Below are 20,167 nucleotides of genomic sequence, written 5' to 3'. Positions count from 1 at the left end.
AGTTGAACCAAACAAACAAACCTTTCGAAACATTTAGAGCTCAAATAAATGTAAACAAACAGCTGATGGCTGCTTTCATTTTGAAATAAATTTGGTTGTAGTAAGTAATATTATTTATACAATTTTTGTACAAAATAAGAATTATTGCTTTTGTTTTTTATTGACAGAATTAAGTCACAGCCGGCTAGAAAAATTTGTGCCAAAACCTTCCACATCGTTCCAGTGAATAAAAACACAACAGTGGGCTATTGCAACTTGATGAAGAGCCTGCCAACATCAAGAAGATCCTCAGTGCATTGGACAAAGCGAGTCCTCAAAGGAAGAAGCCAAAGAGATAGTCATGGAGAAATTGCAGCCCACATAAAAACTTCAGCGATCGCTCTGGATGAGTGTGATTTTGGTACAAATATGGAACTAGAAATTGACCTTTTTTGCTCCGGACATCAGGACCTAAACGAAATCGTTCAGAATCTTCTCAACCCCATATAAGTTGCTTGAAGTAGTCGTAAGCTCAGTATTTTGGATTGAATTTGTTATGAAAGAAGAAGATGTTGTAAATAAAATTAATTTTTATTGTAACAGTTTTGTTTGTTGTTGATTATATGATATATTTTCTACGCAATTAGCTTCTCCTTAGAGAATTGGTTGGACCGGTAGAAGAGAACTAAGAGGATAGCTGCAGTCAAGCCAGCTAGTAGTTCTTGTTGGTTCATGTCGTGAGCCCATTCTACCCGTCCCCAGAACTTGAGTTCAAACTCTTTTTCTAGACGAGCTAGTGTTACGTTAAAATCAATTTGAATTGGTTAGAATTCATTTTATTTTCACAAATAATTTGAGAAGAACAACACAAAATTTGACAGCCGGTGTTAAACAAATCTAAATGTCAAATGAAACCGTGTAAATGTTCAGTGTGAGCGATTTTGGTTTGGTGTGAAAAGGCTATTATAGAGTTACAGCGACAAAAGCCCCCCTGTTATTTTTTTTTAGTATTTTGTTATATTTAATCCAGCTCAATGATGGCTTAGGATTGTCAACAAAAATTTTGTAAAAGCCAGATCAAAAATATCGCATTTTTTATTGATCGGAAATATAATCGCTTCCTTGAAATGATTCGGTACGATTCCAGTTAGTAGCATATTATATTTTAAAGGCTTTAAACCATTGGTCGTTATGTCACCTAAACGCTCTTACACATCCAGAAGATCTTTTTCGCATAAATCGTCAAAACCACTTTCCAATGTTCCTTTGCATGATGCGTTTATTTATGCAGGGGATATGCTCCTCATTTAATTACCATTTCAATGTCTGTTAGGTTCAGCTTCGTTTCGATTTGAAGTTCTTGATTGATATTTTGTATGACATTGGCATTTTATCACAAAAGGGATTGTTTAAAATTCCAAAGTTACTAATTATCGATATCCATTCACCGTTTTCTAGGCAGTAGTCAACCATCGAAGAACCTTACTGTGCCGAGAAGGTGGGACAGCAAGATTCTCTCAAAATTTCATATATTTTATTATTCGTTATGTTGTGCTATTTTATATAAAAATAAAGAAATTTTTCCTTAACAAAAATTCTTAGGATTAGTCTGATATCTTTAATAGATAAAGTTTTTCTGTTTTTTAATCCTTTATGTCTTTAAAAGTTACAAACAAACACATATTTTAACAAACGGTATTAAATGCAATAGAACCACGTTCCTGTAGAAGACTGCAGACCACATCCTTGAAGTTGGAAAGTGAACGATCTTGTAGCTTCTGATCAAATTTCTAAAAAAATACAAACACAAATTTTACAACAAAATTCCTTACACAACTCTCAGCTCAAACTTACGCCATCATAGACAATAGTGGGAACAAAAGAAGGATCATAGATCTTAGTTATCTTTTCGGCTTCCAATTGTAAAACAGTTCCTAGGTCTGAGTTCATGCATTCTGTGATATCTCCTGATAGTCCAGCTAATTGAGCACAATATTGACTGGAGGAATCATATTGTCCGCTCATTTGGCAAACTGCAAATTTAACTTGAGCATCTTGATTGGAGGTTTGGTCTAGAACACATGATTGCATGCGATTGCCTTCACATTCGGCCGGACCATGCTGACAGAAAAACTGTGCTCCATTATTAACGCTCTAAAAACATAAAATCAGTCAACAAATTTAAAGTTTTGTTTAAATTAATTAAAATTTATCATTGCCTCTGATTTTCCAAATGGTACTAGGTTAACATTAATTACATCCTTTAAGGAATCATAATTCGGTCCAAGTTGGTTTGTCATAAAACGAACACTGTCGGGACAAAGTGATTCGTACATGACTAAAACGTTAATCTGAAAAATAAGGTAAATAAATAAAATATTTATTGCATTTTCAAGGTGAAAATAAAAAAGGAGGTTGCCTGTTTTAAGCAGCAGCATTCAATTAGGTGTTGATTTTGGTAATCTAAATAGTTTTTTTTAAGAAGAGCCGTTGCAGTTTTTTAACCTCATCATACTGCTGATGTCCCCATACCTAATATCCATATGTCATTATAGTTCTCAGAGCCGCATCAGACACCCTAAATTCGACACTATGTGCAACATTTGTGTTCCTAACCAAGTTTTGCCAGGTTGAGTTTATAGCAGATAACGATTTCTTCAGTTTACTTTGACAGTGTTTCTTAGGGTTGAGTTCGGGTGTGAGAATCATTCCCAAGGAAGTAAATTCATTCACAACTTCAATATTTTCACCATTTAGAAACGACCTTTCATTTCTACTGTGTCGTCCTCGCCCTGTTTTAAATATTTTAACTTTCGATTTTGATATATTTATTACCAGATTCAACATTTTACAATACTTATCTAGCCTATTTTTTATGAGCTGAAGACTTTTTGGGGAGTCTGCAAACAAAACGAAATCATCAGCATATAGGAGGCATTTTATAGCAAGTCCTGCAATTTGAATACCGTTTGGGAATGCTTCAACTATGTCGTTGATAAAAAGAGTAAACAACATGGGGGAGAAAAGACATCCTTGACGTACTCCACTTTTGGTTTCAAACAATTCTGATATTTGTTCACCGTCCCATACAGCTGATGTAGTGCTCTCGTTAAGTTGTCTTTGTTCATTAGGAATCTTAGAGGATAACCCCAGTAGATTTAATTTATAAAACAATGCTCCTCGATTAATGCTATCGAAAGCAGCTTTGAAATCAATAAATATTGAATACAGCTTTTCCCATTTTCTGCGTAATAATCAACGATATTTTGGATGGAGAAAATGTGATCCGTTGTTAAATAACCTGTTCTCAAACCTCACATTTAGGAAAGAGGTGTCCCTATAATTTTCCACATTATTTATGTCCCCTTTTTTGTGTATTGTAAATTTAATTGACGTCCTGAAAGTTACAGGTACTTCAACCGTGTGCAATATATTTGAAAAGGTCCTTGCTAAATTTTCCGAAAAATCGTTTGGAGCGTTTTTGAAAAATTGATAAGGAACTCTATCATACAATGGGGCTTTGCTATTTTTAGCTTTATGTAAAACACTATGAATTTCTTCTATGGTGATATCCCGATCTAAAGAGTCAACGATTATAAAACTTTCAGCGAATTGTATTGGTTCTTCAATCTCCAATGGTTTAAGTAGATTTTTAAAATGATTGAAAACATATGAGCAACCAAATTGTTACTAATTTTGAATTTTTTCCCATTCAGTTCCTTCACTATTTTCCAAAATTTAGAAGAATCCTTGGCATTATTTAAATTATTCGCTATTCCTTAATAGTATCCAGTCGCTTTATCTGGCAGAGTTTTTCAGATTCTTTATTTGCCTAAAGTTAAGATTCACGGAAAAAACTTCCCTTTCTCATTTTTGGTAGTTTTAGCAGTTTGAAGGATCTAGCTCTGGCACTTTCGCAGTTTTTGTCAACCCACTTTTGTTTGCCTTGCTTGTTTTAAATAAAACTAATTTGATCTTGTTGCACAAAAGTAAAAGGAAAATTGCATGAAAATCCACTACCACATACATTTGTACACCTTCTTTTCTTGTCAAAAACTTATGCACGTTTATTTCATTTCAAAGACGACCAATCAGTTGGAACAGTTTATGAAAAATGGTGACATTAATAATGTCGGTTGGAACTTAAAACGTTGAACATTTGAATAATTTGAGGAGACTTATAAAAAAATTTCGTATTAATAACACATTTTTTTTGGGAAAACATTGTTAAATGTTTTTGTCAATCATTTTCTCACGTGTTTGCCCGTTTCCGAGGTAGAGAGCAGAAAGTGAGCACCGCTCAGCAATTTTTTGAAATTGAATTAATTGCGACAAAAATAAAGTTATTACAAAACAGGACATTTTTTAAACTTGTAAGCTAACCTTGCCATCTAACTAGAACATTGTCTATTATCAAATACAATAATTATATAATCATGATTAAGAATCCCAGAACATTCTGTAGGCCATTAGAAATGAGTTATCACTGGCTTAAGATGAATAATTACTTAAAATGATGTTTTTTAATTAAAAAATAGATTTTTCCACGATGTGTTGTTTTTAAGAGAGGTCTAAACACCATTGAGGGTGTTCAAATGGTAGACATGTGCATTCAAGAGGACACAAGCGTCCACAGGTTTTTATTAGAACCCACCTCTGTCTATCAACTTCTACTCTCACCTCCCCGCGATGAACATCGGGTGCTTAGTACCACAACTGAAGATTGCGTTCTAAAGTTGTTGGGGGCAGAAACGAGGGAGGAGGGGAGAGGTGTTTCTACTAAGGCACCTCTCCTTATCCCGACGACATCGGACGAATCCTCGAGATGGAATATCTAGACTGAAGTCAAACAAAGCTGCTGGAGCTGACGGCATCGCTTCCGAACTATTTAAAGAAGCAGGCGATGGTTTGGTAGGGAGCATGCACCAACTCATCTGAAGCCGTTCCTCAACAACCTGATAGGTCCTTAGCAGTGTGGCTTCAGAGCAGGCAATTCCACTATCGACCAAATATTCACACTACGGCAGATCTTGGAACTTTAAATCGATACCCACCATCTCTTTATCGATTTTAAAGCCGCTTATGATTTTAAAGAGCAATGTCTGGTTTTGGCATCCCTGTCAAGCTTATCCGTTGGTGCAGAATGACGATGGAAAATGCGCCCTGCTCTATGAAGGTCATGCGACTTCTTCAATATTATTCTGGAAAGAATTGTGCAAAACTCCACCGTCAACATTAGAGGCACAATCTTCCAAAGGTTCATCCAATTTCTTGGATACGCAGATGATAGTGACATAATCGGATGATCAAAGCATGATGTCAGTGGTCAATGAGGGTAAGACCAAATATATGTCATGAAAAAAAGGACATTAAACAACGACGTCTTAGACAAAACGGACAGCTATTACTTCGAGGTATTTAAAGACTTTGTCTACCCAAATATAAATAAATATAAATATAGACAATATAAATAATATAATATAAATGAAGAATAACTCTTGCAAATCGCTCTCTCTTTGGACTTAGAAGGCGATTGAGTAGTAAAGTCCTCTCTCGAGCATCTAAAATTACCATTTACAAGACACTCACTATCCCGGTTTTCATTTATAGCGCTGAGGCCTGGACACTGTCAAAGAAAGATGAGAACGTCTAAGGATGCTTCGAGAGAAAAATTCTTCGAGTGATTTTTGGTTTGACGAACTGTACGGGCAGTACAGCGACATTGACCAATTTAGCAGAATTTAAGTCCAACGGCTTAGATGGCTGGGTCATGTAGAGTGAATGGACATCAACGCTACAGTCCGGAACGTCTTCGAATCCAATCCCGAGGGACGGCGCAATAGAGGAAGACCGTGACTCAGGTTAGTGAAGACCTCAACCAACTTGGCGTGCGAAACTGGAGACAGCTAGCTAGTGACCGAGCTCGCTGGAGACGCATGTTGGTTCACGCCCAAGTTCGTCCCGGACTGTAGCGCCACCTTAAGTAAGTAAGCACCATTGGACCATAAAAACGGACATAATAAAAGCAGTTTTTTATGAGACTTTTTAAACGACGTTTAGAACACCGAAAGAAATATACAAACAAAGTTCCAGCTTACTATTTCTCATTGCAAGAGGGCTCAGTAGCAAAACAAGTAAGGTTTTTAATAATTCTCAATCTTTTGAATACGATCTTATCGCTCTCACTTAAACATGGTTGAACGTCACTGTCTTGGACACGGACTTTTTGATCAAGAGTTCTTACTTTTTAGGAAATATCGCACGTGCGGATCAAGCAAATTCAGTTGGTGGTGGAGTCTTAATAGCTATTAGAAATATGTTTTGTAGGACACCCTTAATATTCCCTTTTTACTTGACAATTGATATTACTGCGTTCAAATTCAAGCAAAAATATTCATTTGTATTAAATGTCTACATTCCTCCAAAAACCACAGCCTTAGCTTTTGCCAAACTTTTTCTTGCTTTTGATCATATCATGGGCATCGTTGGTTTGGATGGAAACATTCTTTATTAGGTAACTTTAACCTCCCATACATTGACTGGGTCACATAAGAAGCATCATTAAGTTAATTTCAATACGAGTTCTATTATTAGACCATATTATCTTCATCTATGGACTTACAGCACGTTAGCTGCATTAAAAATTCTTTAAATCGACAACTTGATTTAGTTTTTCATCGGGCGCTATGAGTTCGACAGTAGTTCAATCAAACTCTTCTTTATTAAATATAGATACCATCTAACTAATACCATCCCCTACTTGACGTTTTTCTTGAGTTAGACTAATAGTTATTCGCATGAGTCTTTGTATTTTATTGACTTTCAGAAAACTAATTTTCAGTAACTTTCTGATCATCTATCTACTTGTGTTTTTGGGAATACACCAATTTTAAATGGTTTTTGTTGTTGCAGTTTCATACTTTTACAATGTTTTGAAATCCTGCATACAAAATATCGTCCCTCTTAAAATACCCAAATATTCCAGTTTTTGTCTTTAAGCAACCTTTCACTAACACCTCTGTTAAAATTGATGAGTATTAATTCCTATACTTGCGAGACTGTCCCCAGATTACTTAAAGATGATAATTCTTCTGGACCAGATAGAATTCCTCCAAAATGCATCTCTAAGCTTAAATTCCCAAACATATGTAAGAACGCATTTATTACACCAGCCTTTAAAAAGGGTAACAGGGTGACATTAGTAATTGCAGACCAATCTAAACTGTCCTGTATTCCCAAACTTTTGGAACAAATTGGGTGTGACAGTTTAAATTTTAACTTACACTGATTATTCTACAGCTTTTGACCAACTTTAGTACGATATCATCACATTTAAGCTTAAGGCAATTTAGTTTCGTTTCAGGTTATCATTTTCAGTTTATCACATGGATTGCATCTTATCTTCAAACTAGGTCTTATTAAGTTAAATTCAGAAGTTCGTTCTCTAACTCTTTCATTGCCAAATCAGGAGTTCCCCAGGGTAGTCATTTAGAACCTCTACTTTGTATATTAGTTATAAAATATGTATCCCTTTGTGTAGTTCTAGTTTGATTATTTTTGAAATATCGCAGCACTCTTTGCATCGCGTCCATAGTTTAAAAAGATCTTGGAGTTCTTTTTAATAATTCCATCTCGATTTCACGGAACGTATTGATTTGATCATCAATAAAGCCAACTTTATGTTAAACAATTTCAAGATCCCTATGTTAATTTTTGCTCTATTATTGTACTGTATTATGTTATTGTAGTTCGTTTTATTTCTTACGGACTACTAATACAGCAATAACTGATCAGCCAGATGAACACATATTTTGTGTTGGCAGTTGTTTGGCCGTAAGGTTTTCTACGCCAAGATCTGGTCCCTTATTTCCTGGTTGATACAAAACAACCACGCTTTAGGTCGGTCGGACTTTTGATAGGCTTCTTACCGACTTTATGCTATTTTACTTTTTATTTTTGTCAAAAAACGATTCGTCTAAAGTTTCTATTATGTTATGTATTAAAAATTTGCAATTTCCTATTCTAATGTAAAATATTGGAAAACACATACGCCCTGCGTATTTTTTTCATTTTATTTTTTAACCAACTCGTTCACTAATTTGTTTTTGTTTGAGCGCTTTGTATTTGTATGTTATTCATTTCGTTACGTCGAGTTGTCAGTACTGGAATTTGAAATCTAACAAATTCTGCTCTCAATTCTAATGTGGTAAGATAAGTGAATGTTTGCCATTTAAAATTATTAAAACTAACTACAATAGTGATGGTTCAAACGTAGTCCTTAACGCACATAATTATAAACCAAAATGTGCTATCGTTCCAAAAGTAATTCATTCAATTCACAAGTTTTCAGATGGAAATTGATGATCACCGCTTGGACAATGTATGGTTCCAACAAGAGAGGATAACAAGCCGGAGAAGTTTTCTAGTATTATAATTTCAGTTGGCCACCAAGATCATTCGAATTGATACTTTTAAATTTTTTCTGTGGGGTTTCGAAAAAACCGCATTAAAAACAATCACACATTTTATACACGAACGAAGAACTTTTTTATTTATGTACAATATGTTTGTTTAAAAGTCAAGTCGGAAATAAATTTAAAGTCAGGAGTGAAAAAACAAAATTATCTCGAAAATAAATAAATCTTAATCTTAAGAACACGTAATGCATACTTAATCATAAAGAACTAAAATTGCAGGTTTCTGTTCTAGTAAATAAAGGTTTCTATTCTAGTGAGGACAAGATTTAAGTTGCATTTAGTTTGGTGCATTACGAGTGTAAACATTAATTAAAAAAAAGTGACATTTTTGAATAAATTTATTTTGTATTCATTTCACTTTTTGTTTTCAATTCGTATTGTAAAATAACATATTTTAAGAAATTATTGCAAAACGTAGCAAAGTGCCGTATTTTATATATTTACCAAGGAAATAGTGGAGACTTCTTGCTAAAAGACATGTTTAAAGAAATATCTCGCTAATGCTTTGCGTGAGAAACATATCCTATGAGAGGTTTCCAGCTAAGGTCACCATTAAAAATATTAAAGCATTCTTTTAACGAAAGAAAACTTGCATTAAAATGGAGTCTTTGGATTTCATATAAGATCGGGCACAACGCTAAAAAGTGTATTATATTTTCGTTCTGAAACCTTGCAAAGCGAACAAACAGGATTTAAATCAGATCTATGTATATGGTCTATAATTCAATTCTATCATTTCAATTCTGACTTAATCAAACTCATTTCTAAAACAGAAAACTCATGTCTGAAATAATTTTGTCAGTAAAAACTCCTTGAAGTTGAAAGAAAAGCAGTGGTATGAAGACAATTTTAATTCTTTGATATAATCGGTTCGCGATGTAGTCGGAAACTCATTCAAGACAGCTACATCATACCAGTTTTTGACTATCTTAGCTTAAAAATTCGTTTCTGAAGCTTTAGATCTGACCGACTCATTGAGATTTGTGTTTTATAGAAAAATGTAAGATAAGCCAGACTCCGTATGGATGACAGAATTAAGGGTATCTTTGGACTCATAACCGAATATTTTATTGGTATAGCTATTCACTGCAGCGTTAAAGACTTTTGAAACTATATATATATATATTATATATATACTATACCAACATAGTTTTTTCAACTTTTTTGCAACTTTCGTTTTTTCTTGAGCATATGCGTCAACATTTGAGTTTATGTCCAATTGCAATATTAACCTATAGATATGCTGCATGATCTGAAAACCATTATTGGTAATTATTTTGAGTTTCAAACGATCACTGTACTTTTGAAGCTTATTGATTTGAAGCTGTAGAGTAAACGGGTTATCTGGCATGATAACGAGATCGTCTGCATAAAGGAGGACTTGAATATCAACATCACCTATCGTATTACCTCCTGGGATATGATTTTCAACATCATTGATAAATAAAGAAAATAATAAGGGACATAAAACACACCCTTGACGAACGCCTTTTTGGCACTTGAAGTCTCTTTTGTTGATCAATGATTGATTGTGTCAAATGCAGCTTTCAGGTGAACAATAAAAGTATATAGATATGTATTTCTTTGTAACAACAAATTAGTTGGCTGCAGTACTTGGCACACAAATTTGATCAATAGTTGTAAGGTTTGAACGAAAAACGGCTTGATAGTAAGTGATCATATTGTTTTGTTCAATCCAATTCGTTAGTTAACGTAAAGTAATTGTAAGAACAATTTTCTCAATGAGTTTTAGACAGTTATACCCCTATATATTTTTTTGATTGATCTCGGTCACCTTTCTTAAAAACAGCTGACATTTTGGAGCATCCACAGTTTCCAGGAACTGTCACCTCACTATATATTGTTTTAAAAAACTTAAGATGTACTCCAAAAACTCTGGAGTGAAAAATTTGAGAGCTTAAAAAAAAGCCCTTGAGCAGCGTGAAGTCGAGGAGATCCAGGGTTGTTTTAATAAGAAACAGTTGCGGAGCTTTTATAGAAGAGTTATTAAAAAAACAACGGGATTCAATAGCCGCCCTGGAGGCTGCAAAGATAAGGACTGGAATTATGTAGTCGAGACGCAGTCAATACTTAAGACCTAGAGAGATCCTTTCAACCAGTTGCTTAATGATGATAAAGTCAACGATTCCTCCAGCGAGCAGACGGGTCAAATCCATTTGGTTGACGATCTAGAGTTTCACCCACCCAGTCAGAGTGAGATCAAACTAGCCATCACCAGGCTGAAGTCAAACAAAGCGGCCGGTGTTGACCGTCTGCAGGCGAAGCTTTTTAAGCACGCTGGAGCAGATCTGGTAAGGAGCATGCACCAGCTAGTTACTAAAATTTGGTCGGATGAAAGCATGCCTGACGAGTGGAACCTAAGCACCAAGGTGACCGCCTTCTCTAATCTCTGCGCATTTACTGACGAACTAATTGGCCCTTACCAGTGTCGCTTCAGGCCTGGAAAACTTACCATCGACCAAATTTTTACTCTACGCCAAATCCTGGAAAAGACTATACCGTGCCATGTTGAGTTTTGGTATCCCTACCAAACTAATACGATTTATCGGGACGACGCTGGAAAATGCTCGTTGCTGCGTCAAAATTAGACTTGGTCAAAATGTGACAATTGACAGGTACAACTTAGAGGTGGTAAATGAATTTGTTTATTTGGGCACTGCTGTTAATTCTGCAAATGACATCAGCGCGGAGATCAAACGTAGAATTACCTTTGCTAATCGCTGTTTCTTTGGCCTAAGCCAGCAGTTGAGGAACAATGCCCTATCGCGAAGTACCAAAGAGACACTGTACAAAACTTTAATCAACCCAGTCTTGCTGTATGGTGTAGAAGGTTAGACCCTCTCCCAGGAGGATAAAAGATGCCTTAGTATCTTCGAGAGGAAGGTTCTGTGTACGATCTATGGTCCGGTTTGTGTCGACAGGCAAAGTGTTAAGTTATGTTAAGTTATAGCTTGTATTAAGTTAAATAAATAAATAACTGGTCAAAAAACTGCGTGTTCAAAGCTTAAGATGGCTAGGGCATGTCGAGCGAATGAACATCGAAGCTCCAGCTCGTAAGTTATTAAACGCCAAGCCTGAGGGAACAGGAAGCAGAGGCAGGCCTCATCTCCGGTGGAGTGATCAAGTTAAGGCCGACGCACGTCAACTTGGTATTCGAAACTGGAGGCAGTAAACTGGAGATCGAGTAAGCTGGCGAAAGTTATTACTTAAGGCCCAGGAGCACAATGTGCTGTAGCGCCAACTGAAGTAAAAGTAAGTAAGATCTCAATTCCATTATTGTAAATGAAGAATCTTATTCTGGGATGACCACATCTGGAATGGCGAAACTATTTTTTTTTGAAATCGGATTGGGCAGTAAAAGTTTTTTATAATAAGTCGCGAGAACATTTACATCAATTGAATGTATATTACTGCTATTCTGGATATATAAAAAGAGAACAGAATTCCAAAATTTTTTTATCATTTCATTAATTTCAAAAACTCTGTGGCAACACTGTTACTGACCTTAATTGCAGACAATAAAATTATAACTTTATTGTCCCCACCTTAATAATGATCTATGTACAAAAGCTCTATTCAAAGACTGTTAATTATTAAGGTTTTTTTTAATCATTAAAAAGCTTGACAATTATTATCAATGGATTACAGCTTCTGGACTTTAAGTGATAAGAAAATCTATTAAAGCATAAACACAAGTGTCAAAGATTTATCAACACAATATAAATTATATTAATAAATGGATAATTGCTTTTGTACAAACAATATGAAAATGATAAGTAGAAGTAATCTTGTATTTAAAATCTTAAACAATATTGACAAACTTAAATTACTCAAATAATAACAGAATCTAATCAGATCGTAGATATTTCTCGTTTCCTTTTTTTGATTTTTAAAAATTAAGATTAAGATACTGAAAGTATACATTTTATTTTAACTTTTTTTTTATTTCAATTTAATAATAATAGATCCCACTTAATTTTGTAGTTTTTTATTTATAAATAGTTTGAAGCAGTCAAATGAATTTAAATCAAAAGAATGTATTATTTTTGGACTGCATGCAGTCCTTAAAGTCTTTGAAAGGTCTTTTACATTCTTTGTATTTGTAAAGCCTTTTCAATGCACTTAATAATAAATCTCCCTAACTATCAAGTCCCTTCCATCTCTGAAAACAGTACTCGCACACAGGAATGGTTGAGAGTTGTCAGTCACTAGGCCCTAGTTCCCAAACGGACTGTAGCTGAATTTTAACAAAATGTAATTTATTTATCTTCTACAAAACTCCTTTTAATGTTTTTTTTTTCTTAAAGGGTTTTTTGTCAAAATCTTGTCTTTCAAGACACTTTCACTTTCCAAAAAAGTGTTTGGTGGACAACAATGGTTGAAGGTAGAGGTTAATAAAGTAAAATTCCAAGCTCGTTAAATTATGACACTTGAAAAACTAACAAGTTTTCTTGGTCAAAATGTACGCCCAAAGAATGCAGTTGACTGCGATCAGGGACTTTAATATGAAACTGTCCAATGACACGGTTTTCAATGTCAGATCACTCCATTCAAAGAAGCAAAAAATTAACGGGTTAAATAACGATTACCATTAAAACAGTGAGAGTATTTCTATAATTGCACTTATCATTGTGTAAATATATGACTAGACCGCGTAGGTACATCTATGGACAGAGAAAAAGGACATCTGATGGAACAAACATTGAAACAAAAATTTCCTTTACAGTAAATGTTTTTTGAACATTAAATTATTTTGTTATGTTGGCAGCAATTGAAACAACAATTCAAAATTTAATTTACCACGTTATCACTCACGGGTTTTTGTTGTCACTTTGTTATGTCCTTTATAGTTTATTAAGTTATAAGTTCAACTCAAATTTCGTAATTGTTGAAATGTTCAAGGAAAATGGTTTACAATCCAATTAAAGCCACCTCTTCAAAAAACTTCTGCGCGTGTTGATAGATTTAAATCATTCCGTATGATCATGACCGAAATCAACGAAAACCCTTGCTTTCTTAGAAGAACATCAAGGTTCGATTGGATTTCGAGAAAACCCACATTAAGAAAGATGTACACTTTTGGAAAAGAGATGAAAAAATAAACCGCATCGGACCTGACGGTAAAAATTTTGTACTCTGCCCTAAAGGTCAAGCCTACCATCCAAATTATACTTTGAAGACGGTCTCAACCACGGTGTACGGTGTAGTACGATAGATGAAATGTTGATATTTGAATATATTGAGAAACAATAAAGAACAATTAACATTTGAATCACTGCCAGTTTACAAGATTTTCATGCATGATAATGACTAAAAACATTCAGCAAAAATCTTGAAGGAGTGCCTTACAAATATATCCATCAACGTTTTGACTTAGTCGGTGCAAACTCCGGATCTTAGCCCCATAGAAAATATATATCAAAAATTCAGAGGAACTTTGGATTGTAATTCAAGAAGCGTGAAATTCCATTCCCCAGAGTAGGTGCCAAAAGTTGGTGGAAAATTTTAATCGAAGGTGTGAGGCAACATTTAAAAATGTTGGTCGATTAAAAAAATACTAGTTTGGTTACTTAAATAAATTTGGAAGGTACTTGTTTTTTCACTAAAATTTACTTTTTCATCGATTATTCGAATGTGTTTTTAATTTTACAAATAACTTAGAAGGATATTATTTCAATTATATGCTTTAAACATTTTGAATTCGCCTTTTTTTTAATAAATAAAAAACTACATGATTTTTTGATAATAAACAAAGAGTGTGCTATTTATATGTCCATAGCTGTAGGTATTTCAATATAACTATTATTTTTATTTGTATTTGCTTTTTATTTAATTATCTAATTGGCTATTTTATTGGTTTTTTAAAGTTTATGTTATGGTACTTCGTTTTTGTTAATTACTGCACCAAATGGTGAGTCAGCTGAGCACATTTTGTGTGTTGGCAAGACTTTGGCCATAAGATATAGCTTGTATAAAGCTTTCTTTAACAGAGATCTAATAGTGCAAATACAACATAACTCAAAGTTAGTGCTCTCCTTATGGAAAACAAAATAAATTATTAGCTTTGGAGTTCCCTATAAATGCGTAATCAAGACCAACAAGAACTATCATCCAAACTGCAAAACACTTCAACAAGATAGTATTTTGCACACTAATTTATTTTCAAAGTTTTCTGTTTATAGACATTTATTGCATCTCTAGCACCTTTAAAAGATCTCAATCTACTTTTGTACACTACCAATCACCTGAACAGGTTCACTGTTTTTCGTATCTTACTTGAAAAATATCTGAATATGTAGGTATATAAATTTGATTTGGAATTGAGTCATACAGTGGTTTTAGGTATTGCAGAGAAATCTCTACCCACGCCTTTCTTATTCCCTCGATTAAGGTTTTCTTGTCTTCCCGACTCAGACGCCTTACGGGAAAGAAGTCCCCAACAATTTTCAACAGTGTTAAGATAAGGTGAGTATGCAGGCCGTACTTTTCTAAATTTTGACTCTCGATCCATTGTTTTACCGAACCCTTTGTATGGATAGGAGCATGATCATTGTATTGGTCCAAAAAGATTAGAGATTTGTGGGAAAGTCTTTTGAAATACACCTTTGTACACATTGGTATTGATTTGCGGTGTAAGAAATTGTAGCTAAAAGGTTCCATAATAGGAAATTGCCCCCACAACATGACACTGCCTTCACAGCTATGCAGAAGGCTTAAATAATGTTCTTCTTTGTGAAGGGCATGAAAGTAATAGTTGTAACATAATCGTTCAACTACGCAAGCAATTTGCAAAATTGTGAAGAAATTTGATGAGATTATATTGATTACAGATATTGTAAGGTCTGTGCATCATCGGTTCGCTCGTTCCACTGAAAATATTGCAGCTGTAAGTGCAAGTGTTGCCGAAGACCAGAATGTGTCGATTCCTTTTCGTTCTGAAATTAGAACAGTCTTATGGCACATTATGGACTATTTTGCATTTGGATCTAGCGCTACCTAAATTCATCCATATTAAATCCAGCTCCCTCAAAAACTGACACCATCATTTAAAATGGGTGGTTAAACAACAACAACTCGGTGGGTACGTTAATAAACAAAATTGAGTATTTGGGGTTCTGAGAATACTCAAGTAATTGACCCCATTACATCCACAAAAAGTCGCTGTTTGGTGCGCTCTTTGGTCCGGATATTGGATTTGACCTTACTTCTTCGAAAACGACGATGAAACGACTGTCACCGTCAATTCGGAGCGTTACGATCATATGATTACCAACTTTTGTTTGCCTACTATTGAAGAATACGTTTTGGAGAATATCTGGTTTTAACAAGACGTTGCAACATTCAACACAACTCGAGCGAATATGGCCTTACTGCAAGAGATATATCCTGTAATTAACCCTGTAATTTGTCTGGCAGTATGATGCAAATTTAAATTGCGCGTGTATCGGAAATTGATGTTGCCCCATGACTTCCGCCTTTCATATTTGTTTAGTAGAATTTGATATTCCGAAAATAATAATTCCTAAAGTGGCTTCTTTTAATTTTTCTTGCAATTTTTCTTTGGCTTAACCCTTATTAATGAAAGGCTTTAATCGTATATCTTCCTCGCTTAAAAGTAAGCTTTAACAGAAAATATTGTAAGCCTTAATAATAGTGCTATTTCATTACATACATAATACAGAAATGTCATAGCAATACATATTCAGATATTCTTCAAGTTGGATACGAAAAACAGTGAACCTATTCAGGTGAGCGGCAGTGTAGATACTAGATATGCATATAATACTAACACCTTAATAATGATATTATTCACATCTTTAAACTGTTTTAATAAAGAAAAAAATGTCCACACCCACCTGTTATAATAAGCTCATAAATTAGAGACTTGATGCTAATAAACATCTCACTCTGGCACTTTCGTTTCCTTGGAAAAAAGATAAATCTTCACGCATAACAAGAACTTGATTAAATAAGCCTAAAGTTTAAAAGCTATTAGATTTCTATTTTTCTATTCAAGCGTATGGTTATTTTTGTCTGTTGTGAAGTTATTTGAACTTCTTTTTGAAATAACAAAAACAAACACCTAAAGCTATTTAAAGTTTTCTTAGTGAATCAACAGTAATAATGTCGTTCAACCTGACTTGACAATTTTTGATCATATTTAAAAAGCCATAACCAAGAATAAAGAATTGGGTTAATTAATTCGAAAAGGCGAAATTTAAAGTTTTTATAATTGATTTAAAATTGGGCTGTTATACTTTTCTTTAACATGTTTAAATATAAATGTCTATTGTTTGTTTGGGCGCCAACTCATCGCTTTACTATTGACAGAGCAGTTAGTTTGCACGACTTAAAACTATATTTAAAAATTGAAGTCTTATACCTTTTCTTCAACAGCACCGGTGATTGTTATAGTTGCACCACTGGCAATCAAGAAAATCATTAATTTGATTGAAAACATTTTTTTTAAATGTATTTTAAGAATTGAAACAAATTTTTGAACTTAAAAAAAACAAACACAACAAAATACGAGCACTCCTCGATACAGTTTCTGGTTACTTCAACCGCTTAGTGAGTGCTTCTGGCTCTTACTGCCTGCCCTAAACCAAAGTTACCAATAAATTGGAATACCAAAAAATGTTGATACTGCCACTGCCACATAAAAGCCACTATCAGCAGTCAGCACCGCCCCTCAAAGACCTGTCAATGAATTTTAGTGTTAAAACTTTTTGTTTGGTTCTCTGTTTCATGTTTTTTTTACTTACTTCTTTTTCGTCTGCAAGCTTTTCAGTTTAAGACTTGTTTGGTGCAGTTCGGAATGACTTGTTCAGGCGCGGATCAATTTTTTTCTTTATAAAGGGGTTGGAATATTTTGATGTTTTTGACTTTATTACTAAAACATTAGTTGAATTTAAGTTTATATGATGTTAGCTTTTAGCAAGCAGTTTCAAGAAACCTTAGGGAAACAAAACCTTGTGCTTCTTATTTTCAAATTGAGTATAGGGATATTTTTAACTTTCCATAGGAATTTATTGTAATCGTTCCGATTTGTCGAAATGAAAATTTTGACATTCCTCGACGTTTCAAAGTCCCTTAAATGTAATTAAAAGATTTTTTAAAGAGAAGTTTGTGTGTGCACGTGTGCGTACGTTCGTACATCAGTACGTCCGCATGTCGTTACGTACGTAGTTAATGTTGGTAAAAATTGACTTTCGACTAAAATTTTTTTTTTTTTTAAATTAAGGATATTGGCTTTAAACTAATTTCATATTATAAGAAATAGGCTGGGATGCGACCCACACTGATAACTTCCCATCCCGTCTGCCGATTTGCCTTGCTAAAAGTTTGCAGGTTTTCATGTTGGGTTAAAAAAGTTGTCACTTGAATTATTCTTCAAAAATTTTAAATTACCAACAATATTTTTCGTATAAAGAAATAGTTTAGCTTGAAAGTCTGGTTTCATATAAGTTTAAATAGATTTTTATTCGAAAACAAATTTTTACCAATGAATAGATGAATGAAATTAATTTAAGAGATGTCAAGTACCGAACATCAATGTTTACCAAATTTTCGTACTATTTTTTTTGATTTTAACGGACTGTTGGATTTTTATAGAAAAAAAAACTTCTGAATATCGAAAACAATATTTTCTGTGAAATAAAAAGAGTTTGAAAACAATATTTTTAATTTTTAAAAGCTTATTGAGTCGTAAGTAAATTTTTACCAATTGTTTTTGATTTATAAAAAAAAACGTTAACGGGATTTTTTTTTCAATAAATATACTTCACTTTGCTATATATTATATGAATTTAATTCAAGTCTCTAGCGTTTTTGCTTCGTAAGATATTTAGGGTTAACCAAAATGTTGACCTTTTTTTAAACTTACTTACTTACTTAAGGTGGCGCTACAGTCCTGTGTGAACTAGAGCCTCACCCAACAAACTTCTCCATCTAGCTCGGTCCCTAGCTAGATGTCTCCAGTTTCGCGCTCCAAGTTGGGTGAGGTCACCTTCCACTTGTGCGCGCCACCTGATCCGCGGTCTTCCTCTACTGCGCTGTCCTGTGGGTGCGGATTCGAAAACTTTCCGGGCCGGAGCATTGGTTTCCATGCGCTATACGTGACCCAGCCATCTTAGTCGTTGGACTTTTACTCTTCTGGCTAAGTCTACGTCGCTGTACAGCCCGTACAGTTCGTTGTTTCATCTTCTCCTCCACTCCCATTCGATGCATACGGGACCGTAGATCACACGAAGAACTTTTCTCTCGAAGCGACCCAAGGTGCTTTCATCAGTTTTTGTCATGGTCCATGCTTCTGCTCCGTATAGCAGGACGGGGATGATAAGGGTTTATTTAAACTGCTATGGTAAAAAAGCCACCCCAGCCAATTTTCTTGAGAACGCTTTCTTCACGCACAGACATCTTTCTAAAAATCTTTTATTTCAACTCTATGGACCTTCAAACGTCGAGAGATGTCAACATTTTTAATTTGACAAATCGGAGCGATTACAATAACTTTCTATGGGAAGATAAAACTATAGTTTTTAACATTTTGGGAAAAATCGAATTTACAATATTTTTACAAAAGGCCTATTTTATAACTACAGGGTCCGGCAAAAAGATATCCCATATTCATCTTGTTGGAACCAGACTTCTTTGTGGTTCCTAGTAAACTGATTTAAGTTTGGTTGGAGGTAGGTCTCAATCATGTGACAGTAGCAATCTGCATTAACTGTACTTTTTTGCCCATTTTCTTCAAAAAAAAAACGGACCTAATACACCAAATTTCACAACAGCACACCAAACTTTCACAAAAGTGCTGTGAAGTGGTCGTTGATGAATTTTTTGAGGTTTTTCTATTGCCCAGTATCGGAATTTTTGTTTGTTAACAGTACCCGATAAATGAAAATGGGGCTCGTCAGACGAAATCAAAACAGCACCAACGGGAAAGTTTTGAAGAATGTCTTCACAAACAGCTCTGCATAACCACCATTACGGAAATATTGCTCTACGACAAATGCGCGATACTCACCGTGCCACGCCATTATGATTACTAAAAACGGCACAATAAAAATGAATTTAAAAAAAAAAAAAAAAAAAAAAACTAAAAACGGCACGTAGACCTCTATCTATCTATACCCGGAGTACCATTTTATCTATAAATAGGCCCATATTATGGTTGGCGAATCGAACGTTCGACGTGAGATGTTTTCATTGGCGAACTAACCCATTCGACGTATTACGGTTGGCGAACTTTACAATTCGAGTTCGAAATTCAGTGCTACCATACAAAAAAAAAAATAACAGACATAATAAACGTCAACTCATGAAATTTCAAAAAAACTGTTGTGTTCATTAATTGATAATTTTCATACGAGTATTTAATAAAATTACAAAATAAACCAAAATGATAAGCAATATAGATTTGTTTTTTGGAGAAAACGAAAATAACAGAAACAAAGTAAGAATGCTTCGACTGCGCAAGAATATTCGAGACAACTCTATGTATTGGAACTCCCTAATCATCTGTAAGTAGAAACAATATTTTGTGCAGGAAGTTCTTTTAATTCTAATAAATTCCTTAAGTTTCAGATCATATTTTCGACTGAATAAGGAAGCGTTTGTTTTCGTATTAAACAAGTTGGAAGGCCAATTTAAAAATGCAAGCACCTCTTCAATCCCTGCTGTACTAA

General features: G+C 34.4%; 1 protein-coding gene across 1 annotated transcript; it reads right to left on the bottom strand.

Annotated features, from left to right (window-relative positions):
• Positions 1–1,610: 1,610 nt before the first annotated feature.
• On the bottom strand, positions 1,611–17,057 carry LOC129940077 (GILT-like protein 1). The gene is made up of 4 exons (XM_056048316.1): positions 16,861–17,057; positions 2,199–2,330; positions 1,834–2,133; positions 1,611–1,769 (listed from the first exon to the last, which is right to left on the bottom strand). Exons 1-4 carry the CDS (start codon positions 16,936–16,938, stop codon positions 1,665–1,667), a joined length of 615 nt encoding a protein of 204 aa, XP_055904291.1. The 5' UTR covers positions 16,939–17,057; the 3' UTR covers positions 1,611–1,664.
• Positions 17,058–20,167: the final 3,110 nt, after the last annotated feature.

Source organism: Eupeodes corollae, chromosome 1, assembly GCF_945859685.1.
Source record: "Eupeodes corollae chromosome 1, idEupCoro1.1, whole genome shotgun sequence".
Lineage (NCBI taxonomy): Eukaryota > Metazoa > Arthropoda > Insecta > Diptera > Syrphidae > Eupeodes > Eupeodes corollae.
Note: the sequence above shows the minus strand (reverse complement) of the source record. Positions and strands in the feature narration are given on the sequence as shown.

What these genes read in the sequence shown, in the direction of transcription:
- LOC129940077 (XM_056048316.1), bottom strand. Translation starts at nt 16,938, where the DNA reads ATGTTTTCAATCAAATTAATGATTTTCTTGATTGCCAGTGGTGCAACT. An exon ending in CCGGTGCTGTTGAAGAAAAG is followed by an intron (nt 2,331 to 16,860) that starts GTATAAGACTTC and finishes CTTATTTTTCAG; the next exon opens with ATTAACGTTTTAGTCATGTA. An exon ending in CCACTATTGTCTATGATGGC is followed by an intron (nt 1,770 to 1,833) that starts GTAAGTTTGAGC and finishes GTATTTTTTTAG; the next exon opens with AAATTTGATCAGAAGCTACA.